General features: G+C 34.9%; 1 protein-coding gene across 1 annotated transcript in view; it reads left to right on the top strand.

The window, feature by feature from the left end:
- The window catches only part of LOC120627376, a 434081-nt gene extending 420231 nt beyond the window's left edge, over positions 1 to 13850 (top strand). Inside the window, exons 5-6 of the mRNA XM_039895369.1 lie at positions 9499 to 9661; positions 13782 to 13850. Of these exons, the coding sequence (XP_039751303.1) occupies positions 9499 to 9661; positions 13782 to 13850 (232 nt within the window). The remainder of the gene's footprint in view (positions 1 to 9498; positions 9662 to 13781) is intronic.
- Positions 13851 to 14471: the final 621 nt, after the last annotated feature.

The following is a 14471-nucleotide window of genomic DNA, read 5'->3' as shown; positions in this document are numbered from 1 at the left end:
CTAATGTGACCTTACAGCTCGGAAAGATATCGCGGCGAGCATTAGTAGAGTGCGGTGCAATTTTTCACATAAAATATTCATTGTACGGTCTATCCGATGGAGTGAGCCAGGCTACGGTTTTCACCCTCATTTGTATAATGCTGCTGTTGGCCTGGTACCTGTAAATGAAGTGAATATTATTATTTTTTTATTTCATCCATCCTTATGCTTTGTTCCTGTGGTGTGACTGAGTTGCATACCAACTAAGATTCCATTAGCAGCAAAAGACTAAATAAAAATGTATTTACTTTAAGTTTGTAGTAACTTTATGGTACTACAAAACGTACTGCTTCTAGATTTTCTGTATTGTACAGGGATTTCAACGATTCATTGTGTGGTTTTTATGCCAAGATATCGTGTTGTTAATAATGTGAATTTATAAATTTTCTTCTTAGTACAAGTTCTCTGTATTAAGACCCTTTAAGGGTTAGAATCTAGGAACATTGTGTAAGCTGAACCGAAAAAGAACCTCCTACCAAGGGAAGTTTTTTTTTTTTAATTGTAAGACTGTCAGGTTTTTTAGGTTAACAACAACAATGAAAAGTTTCTAACACTGACAGTTCATTACGAAGGTATTCCTAACATTATCGTAACAAAACCAAGGCCCCAGAAGAGGTTAAGATGGCAACCTGGGACCTTTCTTACACCAGAAGTAATATTGCTTTTATAAGAGAACGCTCGAAGTACAACGAAATACAAAACATATAAATCTAAAACTTTTCTTTGCGTAAATAATTTTTTCAACTTCAGTTTGCTATACAGAATTATGTTTTTGTGCGGACTATAGCTACGAAGTTTTGCGCGTTAAAAGCTTACTTTAAAAATGGCTTTTTTTACGTTTAATTCATTTGGAATTATGTTCCATATCATTCAAAAACTCATTCCACGGAACGTCAGGTTAATATGAACATGAATCCAGACACTGAAAAACTAAAACAAGCTCAAACCGTCATATAACATGTATTGAAAAGCTTAAACGCGATTGGACAGTTTTGTTAAAGGCTTTCCTTTATATTTATTGCCATCATTTTCCCAAACAATGCTCAATTTACAGACTTACCATTGCCTTCCATAAACTGATTCATACTACCTATTGACGTGGAAATAGAGTCTAATTTTGAAGTGAATATACTAAATGGATGGTAGTTTTATTTGGTATTTGTCTGGCTAGTTGCCACGTGAAGTTGGTACGGAAAAAATCGTCTAGTCTGAAATAAAGGTGTAAGAATTGTTCGGATTCAAAACTTTTGATAGCGTGCATAAGTTTCCTCGACATTACTTTAATATTATTCATGGGACATTTGAGATCAGAATATTATCTTAAACGCCATATAAATGGTAATAACACTATTATGGATCTTTATGGTAAGAAAAGATTTAGTTTGTAAGAAAGAGTTTTATTACGTCTTTAACGTAAATTCTTTTTCCATCCACTTTCACAGCAAGCAACCTGTGAATTGTTACAAGTTTGTCGAAAACATTGTTAGTGAGAATTTTATCATGAATCTTATACCAGATTGAAAATTTAACTTTATTAGATAAATTACTGTGCAAAGTGTAGTGCCTACATTTTAGCCTTCCTGTCAGCAGATGACGAAATTAAACACTGTAAAATATAGCAAGTAGATTAAAGTTTCCATTATTACTTCATGACCCCATAAGCTGCAACTGGGAATGTTATAAAACTTTCGAAGGCAAAAAAAAAAAAATAATAAAAAAATAAACATTAAAATGCGAGTACTTTGTACTTACAGAGAAATTTTAACTATTTTCATAAAAATAATTTTATGAAAATAGTTAAAATTTCTCTGAGGTCTTCTGGATAGATTTTTTTTTGCATTACACAGGACTTGAAGCTTTAGAATAAGTCCTTTTAAAAGCTCGCTAACTTTGGGATAATAGTTTTTACAACATTAGAAAGTTTAAAAAATTAGGATTGCAAAAATCGCACGATGCATTTTAAATTAGCCATAAAACAGAAATATTGTGACAGGAATTTGGCGCAATAAATCATTCACCCGCGCCCGCCCCGAAAAACAAAACCGCACAATTCAAATCACGGACGTAAATAAAACGCTTATACAGCTATTTAGCACCATTATGGTGCATTACGGCGAGGTGGATTACAAAAATATGAAATCGCGGGGATAAGGTCTTTGAGCATTAATTTGTGGATGTAATCGACTTGTTAAACGTCACGCGACTTGTTCGCGAGTGATTGATATTGAATATGGAGACCTATGTTATGCATATTCTACTGTTTAAACTTTTTGACTAAACACGAGTTATGTTTTGATAGCAGGTTGATACAAGCTGGCGAAGAAACGCGGATGATAATTTTGGACACACCATCGTTTCATAAACCCATAGCCGGCACGTTGATAGCGACTCTACATTTTTCGACTTCACCTTCGGGGGACCGAGTTTTGTACGTTTAAAGTAGTTAAAACATCATTTGCTGCAACGATGAAGGAAAACATCGTGAGGAAACCTGCATGCCTGAGAGTTCTTTATAATGTTCTCAAATGTGTGTGGAGTCCACCAATCCGCACAGTGCGAGCGTGGTGGACTGCGGCCTAAACCCCTTCTTATCGTTGGAGACCTGTGCTCTGTAATGGGCCGGTATTGGGTTGATGTGATGAACCGGCACGTTACTCAGAACTTTAAAATAAGAATGGTTACGGGCCTAGTTCACTACACGCCCTCACGATGTTTCGATTCACCGTTAAAGCAAGTGACATTTAAATGCATAAATTAAAAACGCACATAACTCTGAAAGTAAGAGGTGCATGCTGGGGATCGAACTCGAAGTCTAGCATCACTTAAGCCATATTTTTTTTATAATGTAATATTTATTTGATGGGTATGTAGACGAGTGTTTAATACTGCAATATGTATGAATAATTTACATACTTCACGTGGAATGATAATTTAATATAATATAAAATTAGCTTTTGATATTGATATTATCAATTGATAAAATTCGTAGATCGGATTTTACCTTCGAGGAATAATAAAGATCGCACAAAATGCCCGCCGACTTGTTCATGGTCCAAGGAACATTCTATCAAATGTCAAGAGGCGGCCTTTCCAGATTGTTTTCACCGGAATCACCGGGCCGTGAAATCAACGACATCATAGGGGCATAAACATCCTTTGAAATTGCAAGATTTCTATCTCTACTTCTCTACATTTTATTCGGAGCTGAGTAGTGAATTTCTCAATGTTATAGCACAAAAGATTGCGGAGAAATATGACCAAAATATGACAAAATGGCTACCGAGAACGTGGAATCGTTTAGAGTGAATCGCTGTCATGAGTTATGCATAAATATTCAGCTATTTTCCAACTACAATATGTTTAGCGTTCGCAATATAAGAGGCCATAAATATTTTTGGCATCTCTACTTCATTTTGATCTTTTGGTTTACGAAATGTCTCGTTCGTATAGCACTGTTTAATTACGGATTACGATTTTCTGTTTTCGGTACCACGGTCTGACCAATAGTGTTGATAGGTTTTCCTTTTATTATAAATTCATCTTATAAACTCTACAGATAATTATTCGACACTAAAAGAAACAAATAAATAAGCCATTTAATCCCAAGTAACATATTAATAAATAAAAAAATACAATTAATAAACATGAATTAAAGTTAATTAGGTACCCATCTTCGTGTAAAGGCCTCCTCCAACTTGACACTAGTGCCACAAAAACCACAGTGATGTCTATTATGAACTGTGTTACTAGATAAAAAATGTAACATAAAAACCGTAAGCCTAATTTGCTATAATAATCTATACGGCCGAGTGGCGCAGCTGGCAGCGACCCTGCTTTCTGAGTCCAAGGTCGTGGGTTCGATTCCCACAACTGGAAAATGTTTATGCGATGAACATGAATGTTTTTCAGTGTCTGGGTGTATACTAATATTATAAAGAGGTAAAGTTTGTGAGATTGTTGGGATCTCTGGCTCTACTGAACCGATTTTGAGAATTATTTTGTGTTAAATTGTTTATGGAATGAGACTATGAGGCTATGAGGCTATATAGCATCACGCTACAAACAATAGAAGTGCAGCATCAACGAAAAGTGTTCCAACGACGGGAAAAAATATTCCTTTTTCTAGCTTCCAATGCGTGCGATGCATAAACTGTTAAAGATACGCCAAATTGATCCTCTTTAAAAGTTCAAAAAAGAGTTCAGAACCGGATGCCTATCTCTTGAGGTTGTCTCATACGGTGATGAAGTCGCAGGGATCTGCTAGCTCGTTATAATATGCGAATATGACGCAAATATGGACGGAACAATTTATCATTTGTTCGACCTCTTTGTACAATGGAGCATGCTTAGGTTATGTTGATCATCGACAATTGCAAAGTGCTATGTGAAATATAGCAAAGAAGCTGAAGCTGTGATAGGCGATAGCCCAGTGGGTAGGAGCTCGACTTACATTTACGAGTTCCGAGTTCGAATCCCAGCACGCACCTCTAACATTTCTAAGTTAAGTGCGTTTTAAGTAATTTAATATCACTGGCTTCAACGGTGACGGAAAACATCGTGAGGAAACCTGCATGCCTGAGAGTTCTTCCGTAATGTTCTCAAAGGTGTGTGGAGTCCATCAATCCGCACTGGGCCAGCGTATCGGCCTCAGCCTTAATTCCTTATCATTGTGGGAGGAGAACCGTGCCCTCTGGGCCAGTAATTGGTTGATATGATGAAGCTTTAATATGAAAATAGCTAATATAGCTAAATGTTGATTATGGGTGCTCATTGTATATTATTGGATTCTGCAAAGTGGCATTACTTTGCTTTTATCCAATACTTCTTCTTCTTCCTTCCCAGCAGGACAATTTATTTATTTTATTGATTTATTATTTACGTACCATAAATTGTGATTGTGAACATAAGATACATGAAGTGTACAAAGGAAAGCTTATCTCTATAAGAGATCTCTTCCAACTACCCCAGGATGTGAGTAAGATGATTTAATTGTGGTATAGGTCAAATAAAGGTACAATATACTTCATAACTACTTAGTATATTTAATATATCTAAATAATAACAAAATTCTACATACTAATACAATAACATTTGAATATACTATATATACAAAATACATAAAAATAATATAATAAATATTTATATAATATAAATATAAATATATATCTATAATAGGTAAACAGTGATAAATATACTATAACAACGATAGATAATGCTCCTTTACATCAGTCCTGGGTTAAGACATTTGGTCATCCATGTCCACCACGTAGCCGGAGATCATCCTCCACTCCTATGATGTTCAAGTACTTGCAATGCACCGCTTCCATTAAAAACCACATGTAATATTCACTAGGTGAGTAGGCAATTTTAAAAAGTGCTATTTTCTATTACTGTTTTGAAAGTGGTACGGATCTTTTATCCGTCAAATTAGTTGAGTCTGGAGTAAGGTATGTACAGCTGAACTGGCAGCGTTATTTCACTCAGTCCACTTCAAAATCAATGAGATAGAAATACGTAATTTCTCAGAAACAAGTTCCAATTTGCTAAAAGATCAGTCTCAATATGACCCTGTCCGCTTAATTGACGAATGCCCAAGTTCGGAGGACCTCTCAGCCAGATTTCTCGAAGGATCTATCAATCGTGTGTCAATTACACCTCGACTCGGGCTAAAGTTGGAACAAGTCGGTGACCTTTGCTCTTAACTTAGACATAGCATTAATATTTCATACAGTAAATCAACTTTTTAGTATAGCATTGATGTATCGGTAATGTTTAATACATTATGTCTTAGCCGAAGAAATAATGGTAGGTACATTATGACACTAGTGTGTAGCCCACCAAAATTTGAGCGGTGGAATAGGTCTGTCCACTAAAACCCTCTATGAGAGAGGAGGCCTGGAGGAGGAGCAGTGTGATGTTAATAAGATGATGATTTGCTGTTGATATATCAATGCATATGCATTTCATACGACGTTCTTCAACACACTTGCAAGAAAGAAAACACTAGTGTTGTTATTAACAGATATTATTATCAATATTAGTGGAAGTATAATTCTCCAAATTATACATGTACAGTTTTTGTTGGCATTTTTACAGTTTGAGTTATGTTATTTGTTTTCCTAATATTTCTTTATTGAATTTATTCAATAAAATTGTTATTCATCAAATGTTTGTTCAACAATTTATGTATTCAAGAAAAGAAAACTGTATTACCCAGTCAAACTAAAAATATTAAAATAGTCTACATAAATATAACTTGCAATATAAAATACATTTATAGAAATTAACGGACCGAGCAGATAGCACACCTGATGTTAAATGGAAATAACATTGCCTATAAACAGAGCAATAATGAAGTATTGCTTCTTGCAAGAAACACGTCCTACAAAGTGTAGGTCTGTGCCTGTAATAACAACGGCACCCACGCTTTTCAGCAGAAGTAAGCGTGGCTTCCCCGGACGAGCTCGGTCACATTGATATGATGATTTGAGGTAAACAGTTGGCCCAAGGAGACTGAATCGATCGATACATATGGTCACAAATTTTAAAGCGCAATGTCAACTTTATTCCTCAATAAAAAAAAGAAAATATCAATTACCCTAAGCAAAGCCAAAAGTTTTATCACTCATTAATAACATTAAGGAAACCACTTGAAGGAAATAAAAGTAAAATTTTCATGAAATAAAATTAGTTTTTCCCCTTTTGTGTTATTATAGCAAATCATAGTAATGATCCCATTACTCGCTAATCAGATGACTTCAAAGTTAACTTTGAAATTTATTTTCCAACGGCTAAAAGCCTATGTAACAAGTGAAATATTTCTGTTAACAGTATTAATGGAAAATGGCACGCCACTGTATGTATGAACATTCAGGCATATTTTTTTTGTGTTTTGGCATAATTAATTTTGATGAATTAGCTTACACTACCAGTAATTTATAGTCGGGGCAATTCATCATGAAAACCAAGCTTTATTTTAGGGTAAGTGCATTATTTCTTTGTACGTGTGCAAACGACGGTAGGCAAAAAGTGATAGTGAATGTAATGTTAAAGAGGCTACAGACGTTGCCTTTTTTCCATCCCACAAAAGTGAGCCAGAGCCAGTTAATCTCTCCAATATTTATTATTTATTGGTAAAATATAAAAAACCAAATTTCTATTAAGAAAATTGAATAATAGTTTTGATTATTAAAAGCATCCTATATCGAATGTCAGTGTCAGTGTGGCGGTAGTTATACAGTCAATTGCGATCGATTTATGCTGCAGAAAACAATAAACGAATAGTATCTGCTTGGTTGGCTCAGGTGCTTCCAAATGCAGAACATAATGTTTATACTTTTCGTCACTTGTGTAGTAAACTTCAATTATTTTTAATATTGCTTGGTTGGCTTAGCTTGAAGAAGTTGGCATTCGTTGGTCATACGAAAATCCTGAACATTGCAGAATCATTTCTTAAGCAAACAAAGCTTAGGTCTTAAGTTATTACCTTTCTGTGTTAAAATTACTGAAGATTTCTATTAAACTTCAATTAACATCTTTTATTATATAATTTGACAAAATTTCTGGCAACTTGTAAATATTTATGAAAAATGCATTACCTACCACGTAAATAATAATTATAAGTAGTTGGACAAGAACAGGCGAAGGCAGCATTGGACAAACACCGTGCCGTAGCGTGCCACGATCGCGTGCCACCCCCTGTTTATTATGTTTGGGACTATTAACATTCTTATAGGGGAATGTTTAGATAACTCTCGACTGGTGGCAGAAAGCCCTTCGTGTCTCGTGTGTGCCCGATAAGGGCCTTGGACCCATTGATTTACTCTGTATCGATAGCTTAGTTACGTCCGAAGGTCGCTGGAGTAAGGTACTTTTATTGTGTTTCTTATTCTTTTTGTTCAAAACCCCGACTCGGATTGGAATTGGAAACATATCTAAAATTCTTAACATTATCAAAACCTCTAAGCAAATAATACATTAATTAAGTTTTATGTTTAACAAAGGAGTATATTTCATTGATTCACTTACTTTCAGATTTATCTAATTTCACGTAAAAATGCGATATGAAATAATAAATCTATATTCTCTAGCTTATTAAATACACGGACAGAATTTTCAATCTTTAGCAAAAGGTCTATAAAAATCTGCGTTTTCAACGATGCATAACCAATTCACACATTTGTATCAAATTTGTCAAAATTTCAAAGCAATATCTACAAAGCCCATCTCGTATACTACCTTTCTCCACTTAACATTCGAACCGATGTAATGCCAGCTCTCTAAAACACTGAGAGCATTTTCAACTCTAAGCAATTAGGTTACAAAAATATCTCTCTTAAAAGAGATGGATAGCCAATTTCCAAATCCATATCCTCCAGCCCATCTGATAGCTCTCGCTACTTAACATTCAAACGGATATAGCGCCAGCGTACACGGATGTCACTATTCCAATATACTGAGAGAATTTTCAATTTTAAGCCTCGAACGGAACGGCGGAAGCATTAAAATAAAATACGGATCGTCGCCAGGAGTCACGTAAAAACCATCCATCAGCTACAGGGCCCTTTATACCACGGTATTGACGCGGAGCGAATTTTTGAAAAATGTAAAAAAGGTCTGGGACGTCACGTAGTGTCCATTTATTTCGACTTCGGATTCTTGGGGGGTTAAGGCGACAGGATGCTCCGGGTTTCCGCTTTCAATGAACTTTGTAGTTTAATTGAGTCCGCTTCCTATTTTCCGTGTCGCTTTGGTAGCGCCTTCATTGTTGTAGGTGCTTTGTGAACATTGGCACTCCACTGAATGGCTTGTGTCTACAGTCCCAGCTAGAAATCTTTGTCAACAAAGAGCCTAGGAAATTAGTCTCAGTTATTAATAATAAAAGGCTTTATTGACCACAAAAGATATTGCAGTAACATACAAACTATTATAAAAAGAAGAAAACAAAGAACACGTAAACAATTAAAATTTACGTTGATTGTGGTCAATGGGTCGCCTACTCAGTTCTGTGTTCCAGCACCATGGCAGTAGGTTACCTACCAACGAACACTGCAGTGCTGCTTTTTCACTAGGGACCCATATAAGTTACCTATAGTATTACTATGATTATAACCATATCTATAATTAAATTAGTATACCTTCTTGATGATTTCCTTATTTAACTTTCTAGAAGCTGGAAGCCTGGTATTTTTCTATCGACCTTTATACCAAAATGTGTCTGTTGCGAACTTCTAGTTTGTGTATCTATCTAGTATCTAAGGTGTTCCTTAAGATATCAGATGGTGAAGACAAATAAATAAATTTCTTGAAAGCTGCCCATGGATTAGTAAATATTTCGGTGCTATAGACGTTCATGGGCAGTTATCACTTAATATCAGTTGACTTGTTTGCCCGCGATTTGTCAATTACCTTCAGTAATGCCCCATAATTTCCAAACCTCAAAGTAAACAATTATTTCAGGACAACAAAATGCAGTGGCGGTTCCCCGCACCGGGAGCGCAGAAAACGCGAAGAAGAATCCAGCTCCACAGGATTCAGTGCTGCCCTGCACCGTGTGCCACCGCTTCCACCGCCAGCGTTGCTTCGGCGACTCGGTGTGAAAGAACCCACTGGCGTAGGCAAGGTAAGTGAAATAAAATACACCAGCAAATTGCCTTAACACGATACGTATGCCTTTAAAATATAGCTATCCCATCAGTATAAAGCTGCACACTGACGTAACAGCTACAAACTTCTTTACCAATATATAACTGATTTTGGCATAAATCTTTAAATCGTTAAAATATGATACACGACCCTCAAGCTATACGCCTTAAGTTTGTGTTAGAAACACTAGTATCTCACGGCCACACAAAATCAAAACTTGAATCAAATGGTAAAACGGATCAACTAAATGAAATGATTAATACAATTCACTTCATCAAATGTGCTTTAAAAAAAAAGGAAACGAAGATTTCTCTCAAACTAATAAAGTACACGCAAATATACATATGAAATACAAAGTAATTCTTAGAAAGTTAGTTAAGTACCAAAATTATAAATAATTGCCAAAGATAAACGAAACAAAAATACCTTTACAACAACAATTAGTGAACATCCGTTGCGCTTAAGAATTAAGTGGCTCTTAAAATAAATTCCAACAATAATTCGCGCTAATGTGCGGACGGAACGTAGTCGAGTCACGCGCTTGTCGATGGTTAAAGCTGATTGTGTGTCTAACTTACGATTATCTGAAGCTACCACTAGGTAGCGGTAGTGGCAAGATTAACAAAAGCTATAATTTCCTTATAGCAAGTACCAAATATAAAATGGGTATAGTAGAAAACTCAATCATAGCTGACTTTCTGCAATAAAAACGAACAAAGTTTATTTTGCGTAAGTGAAATAACATTATGATTTAAGGCCGGAATAAGTAATATAATAAAAAAAAATCAAAATCATTAAATTAGATTGAATTCAGTAATGCTTTTCCTAATTATCCCTGTAGTTGAGACACATACACATCTTAATTTCAATCGGCCATCTAAAAAATTTAGATTTGATTGATTTTTATATCATTTATCAGCATCAGTGTAAACAATTTGAAAGAAACATAATATTTTAATTAGTGGATTACTTATTTGTGCTAGACGTTACTAAGATTTTTTGAATTGTTAAATAACAGAAGAGACATTAAATAATTCATGTTTAATGTTAAAGTCTTTTATTAATTCTACTATTGAATTAATAGCTACTGCAAAATTATTATTGAGTGTTAATAAAAGTATCTCAGTTTGCATTAAGGTTAACTCAGTGGCTTTTATAATTATTTCCCCATAAAGTTTCATTATAGCTTGTCATTCTCGCTGGTCTAAAGACCGAAAGGAGTCCGGGACTCACTAATTGGTTGCGTTTAATGAGACAACTGATGATCCAACACTAATGAGGGTCCTTAGCTATAAAGCAGTGATATTACTCTTTTATTAGCTCGGACTTTAAGAAATAAAAGCTGTAGTTGATGAGATTCCAGATAAACCTCTTATTAACTTCTTATTATAAAATCATGATATTATCGTTGGGCTACATACAATATATATATATATATATATATATAATTCAAATTCAAAATTTCTTTATTCATGTAGGCCTATCACAGGCACTTATGAAGCGTTCATACATATTTGTTTACATAATTGTAAGGGGATGGTGATAACTTCGTTCGCCAACTTAAATCTAAAGCTATCCAGGGGTTAGGGTTCCAAACGCGCCCTGGTCTAAGAAGAGCCCAGAACAAACTTAGCCGGGTAATTTATTTTTTTTGTTATCACCATCTCCCAGTAAATTTATAATAAGCTATGAAGCTAGAGCAATTCACACCCAAGCTTTTTTATCGTTTAAGTAATCCTTAATATTATAATTGGATTTTACTGTAAGCTTACGATTTATATAAACTTTGAACTTATTGAGAGACATCTCAAAGATTTCATTTGGTAATTTGTTATAGAATAATATACAATTGCCCTTGAATGAATTTGCAATTTTGTGTAGCCAAGTAAACTGTACAGCGAGTTTATTTTTGCTTTTAATAAAATATATTCTTTTAAAATATATAATGAAATGAATTTATTTAGGTAGTTATGAGTTATCAGAAAATACATGGTATACAATTACAAATTGTTGCATTTGACAGAGCTTTTTAAATGTATTGCAATAAAATTAAAGTGATTGAAAGTTGTTTTTCAATGTAGAAAATAAGAATAAAATTAATTGATAGAGTTCTGGAGTCAAAATATCACCTGTTGCTTATAAAATAAAGATGCTTAGCACTAATATTATCTACGTGGGCGCTGAAGCGCCAAATCCGTTTTCCGCACCAACGAACCCGCAGGCGTCGATCAAAATAGATGAACTTTGCACTTTTATTTCTTTTCCCAATAACCAAGGCGGCTTGCTTAAATTATGAAACCATCAAATTTCCAAATTTAAGCGTGCCTCAACAATCTTGGATTATATTAACTGCCTGGTTAATAGCCTACTTCCAGACCTTGAGCCTGGTCGAGGCTTTGGCGGTCGAGGTGGATCTTAAGCACGCCTCTAATTTTTCATAGTTGTGTGCGTTTTAAGCAATGAAGTATTCTATGCTTTAATGGTGAAATAAAGTATTGTGAGGCAATCCGCATGAATGAGAGTTCTCCATAACGTTCTCAAAACCATGAGAAGTTTACTAGCTCGCACTTTGCCAGCATGGAGGCCTAATCCCTTCTCATTTTGCAAGAGACCAGTGCCCTGTAGAGGGCGGTAGCGATTTTATAATGATATTTATAATAGCCTCTCTCTATCATTAGATAAATGGATATCGAGCAGCTCTTGTGTGTTATTGGGCATTTTATCTAACTAATGTAGCAGGCAAAAGTGCACAATCAATCAACTAACAAAATATCAGAAAAGAGGGCTTAAATTCATTATCTTGCCCTAATTCCCATTTGACTAACGCTCAGTCCAACGACATGTAAGCGTAACTTGCTATTACAAAAAATAAGGCTCAAAAAGAAGCGATAACTGAGTTAGAACTGAATTTAATTACCAACTCAGCGTCTGTCCGTGAACTGAATTTGGAATGAGACAATTTCGACGATTAATTAGGCCAGTACGACCCAAATTGGACAATGAGAATCTGAGCACAAGCAAAATCATTTTGCTTAGATGAATAGGAACCTATGAAAAGTATTGTTTTTGACAGAAATATAATTCACGTGTTTTTTGGTTTTCTATGTTAAAAATGTATTAATTAATTCATTGATTCACTACACATAAAAGTGGACGTGTACGGTCTTACTCAAAATCCTTCTGTTGGTGACAAAGTTGATCTAATAATATAAAGAATTGGTACATAGTATTCAATGAAATATAATGTAATACAGAATTCCTTATGTCCCAGAGCTTAAATCAATTGAGTGGAACTATATTTTCGGCCATGCCATTGCAACTTTTATTGACATTAGGCTTTAGTAGAACTCATTGTGGCTCAAATCTTACCATCAGTCTTAAAATACATTATAACGATAATTTGGTATCGAATGCAAATAAATAACAAACACACATTGCCATCTAGCCCCAAAGTAAATATAGCTTGTGTTATGGGTACTAAGATAGCTGAATACTTATAAAGATGAATACCCAGACACTGAAAAACATTCACGTTCATCACAGAAACATTTTTCCAGTTGTGGGAATCGAACCCACGGCCTTGGACGCAGAAAGGTCGCTGCCCAAGGCGCTGACCGGCTGTCACAATGGTGTGCTTCTTTAATTGAACCAGTCGCAACACCTAAGCCTGTAAACGTTACGGCGGATTATCAGCTTAAGTATTTTAATGCGAAAACTTTTGAAATTATTTTTATTATTAAATTCTTTATTTGTATACAACAACATTAACATATACAAAATATAATAAAAACAGAAACATAAAGAAAGAAGTAGAATACAAAAGTCGGCCTTATCGATTAATAGCGATCTCTGCCAGGCAACCTTTGAATTAGGAAAAAAAGAAGAGGAGAATAGACTGCTGGTGCTACAATTTTTTTTTAAACAGAGGGATAAACCCTGAAACAGCTGGCACAGCCTAGCAAAATATATTGCATCTAAAAAATGGAAAACATTCCTAATCTTTTTCTAATAGTCTCGGCATAGACCCACACGAACCGCTAAAAAGTGGCATAAAAAATTTTAGCTAAGGCCGTAACAGCGCAAAATTTGCAATTCAGGTAATAATCTATGGCCACGATAAGGCCGCACAACGCCGGCGCAAAAAACCGGGGCATATGGAGGCTTAAGATAACAGGATTCGGTCACCTTGCTGCACCATAGGTTTGCAGTTTGCTTTTAATCATTATTCTAATCCTAGAATTTCCAATACCCTCTTTCGCTTTCAATCTTAGAATCTATACAGAAACAGATCTTCGAGGTTGGAGATTTAATTATATGTGCATTAGAAATAAACTGACCGTTATTTGTATTCGTTAGAACATATTAAATACCTATTTTATTCGTGATTTAGAATGTTTACACTTAGCAGTAAACAAGGCGAGTAAATATTCTTACAGAGTTTCAGTCAAAACGTGCTAAACTTTTGGTTTTATTCCATTACAAAGTGTTCATATCAGTCTATTAATATAAATAATCTACTAAATCAAAATAGTCCCCTCCGAAAACATTTAAAGTAAACTGCAACACAAAACAACACTTAAAGTAAAATCCAATGCGCCTTTTGCTGTCAATTTGTACCTACCAATAGGATCTTGGACGCTGCCCACGGGATTAAACTTCTTATTGATTCGACCCCTTTTTTATTTAGATCGGCCCAAGATATAATCCAGGGCGAAAAAGTTAAAATTTTGATTAAATTCAAGAAGAATTATATATTTTCATCTGTAATTTAAATGATGCGATGCTTC

The sequence above is a fragment of the Pararge aegeria genome, chromosome 11, assembly GCF_905163445.1.
Source record: "Pararge aegeria chromosome 11, ilParAegt1.1, whole genome shotgun sequence".
NCBI classification, from domain to species: domain Eukaryota; kingdom Metazoa; phylum Arthropoda; class Insecta; order Lepidoptera; family Nymphalidae; genus Pararge; species Pararge aegeria.
The sequence above is the reverse complement of the archived record's forward strand: the minus strand, read 5'-3'. Positions and strand labels throughout refer to the sequence as shown.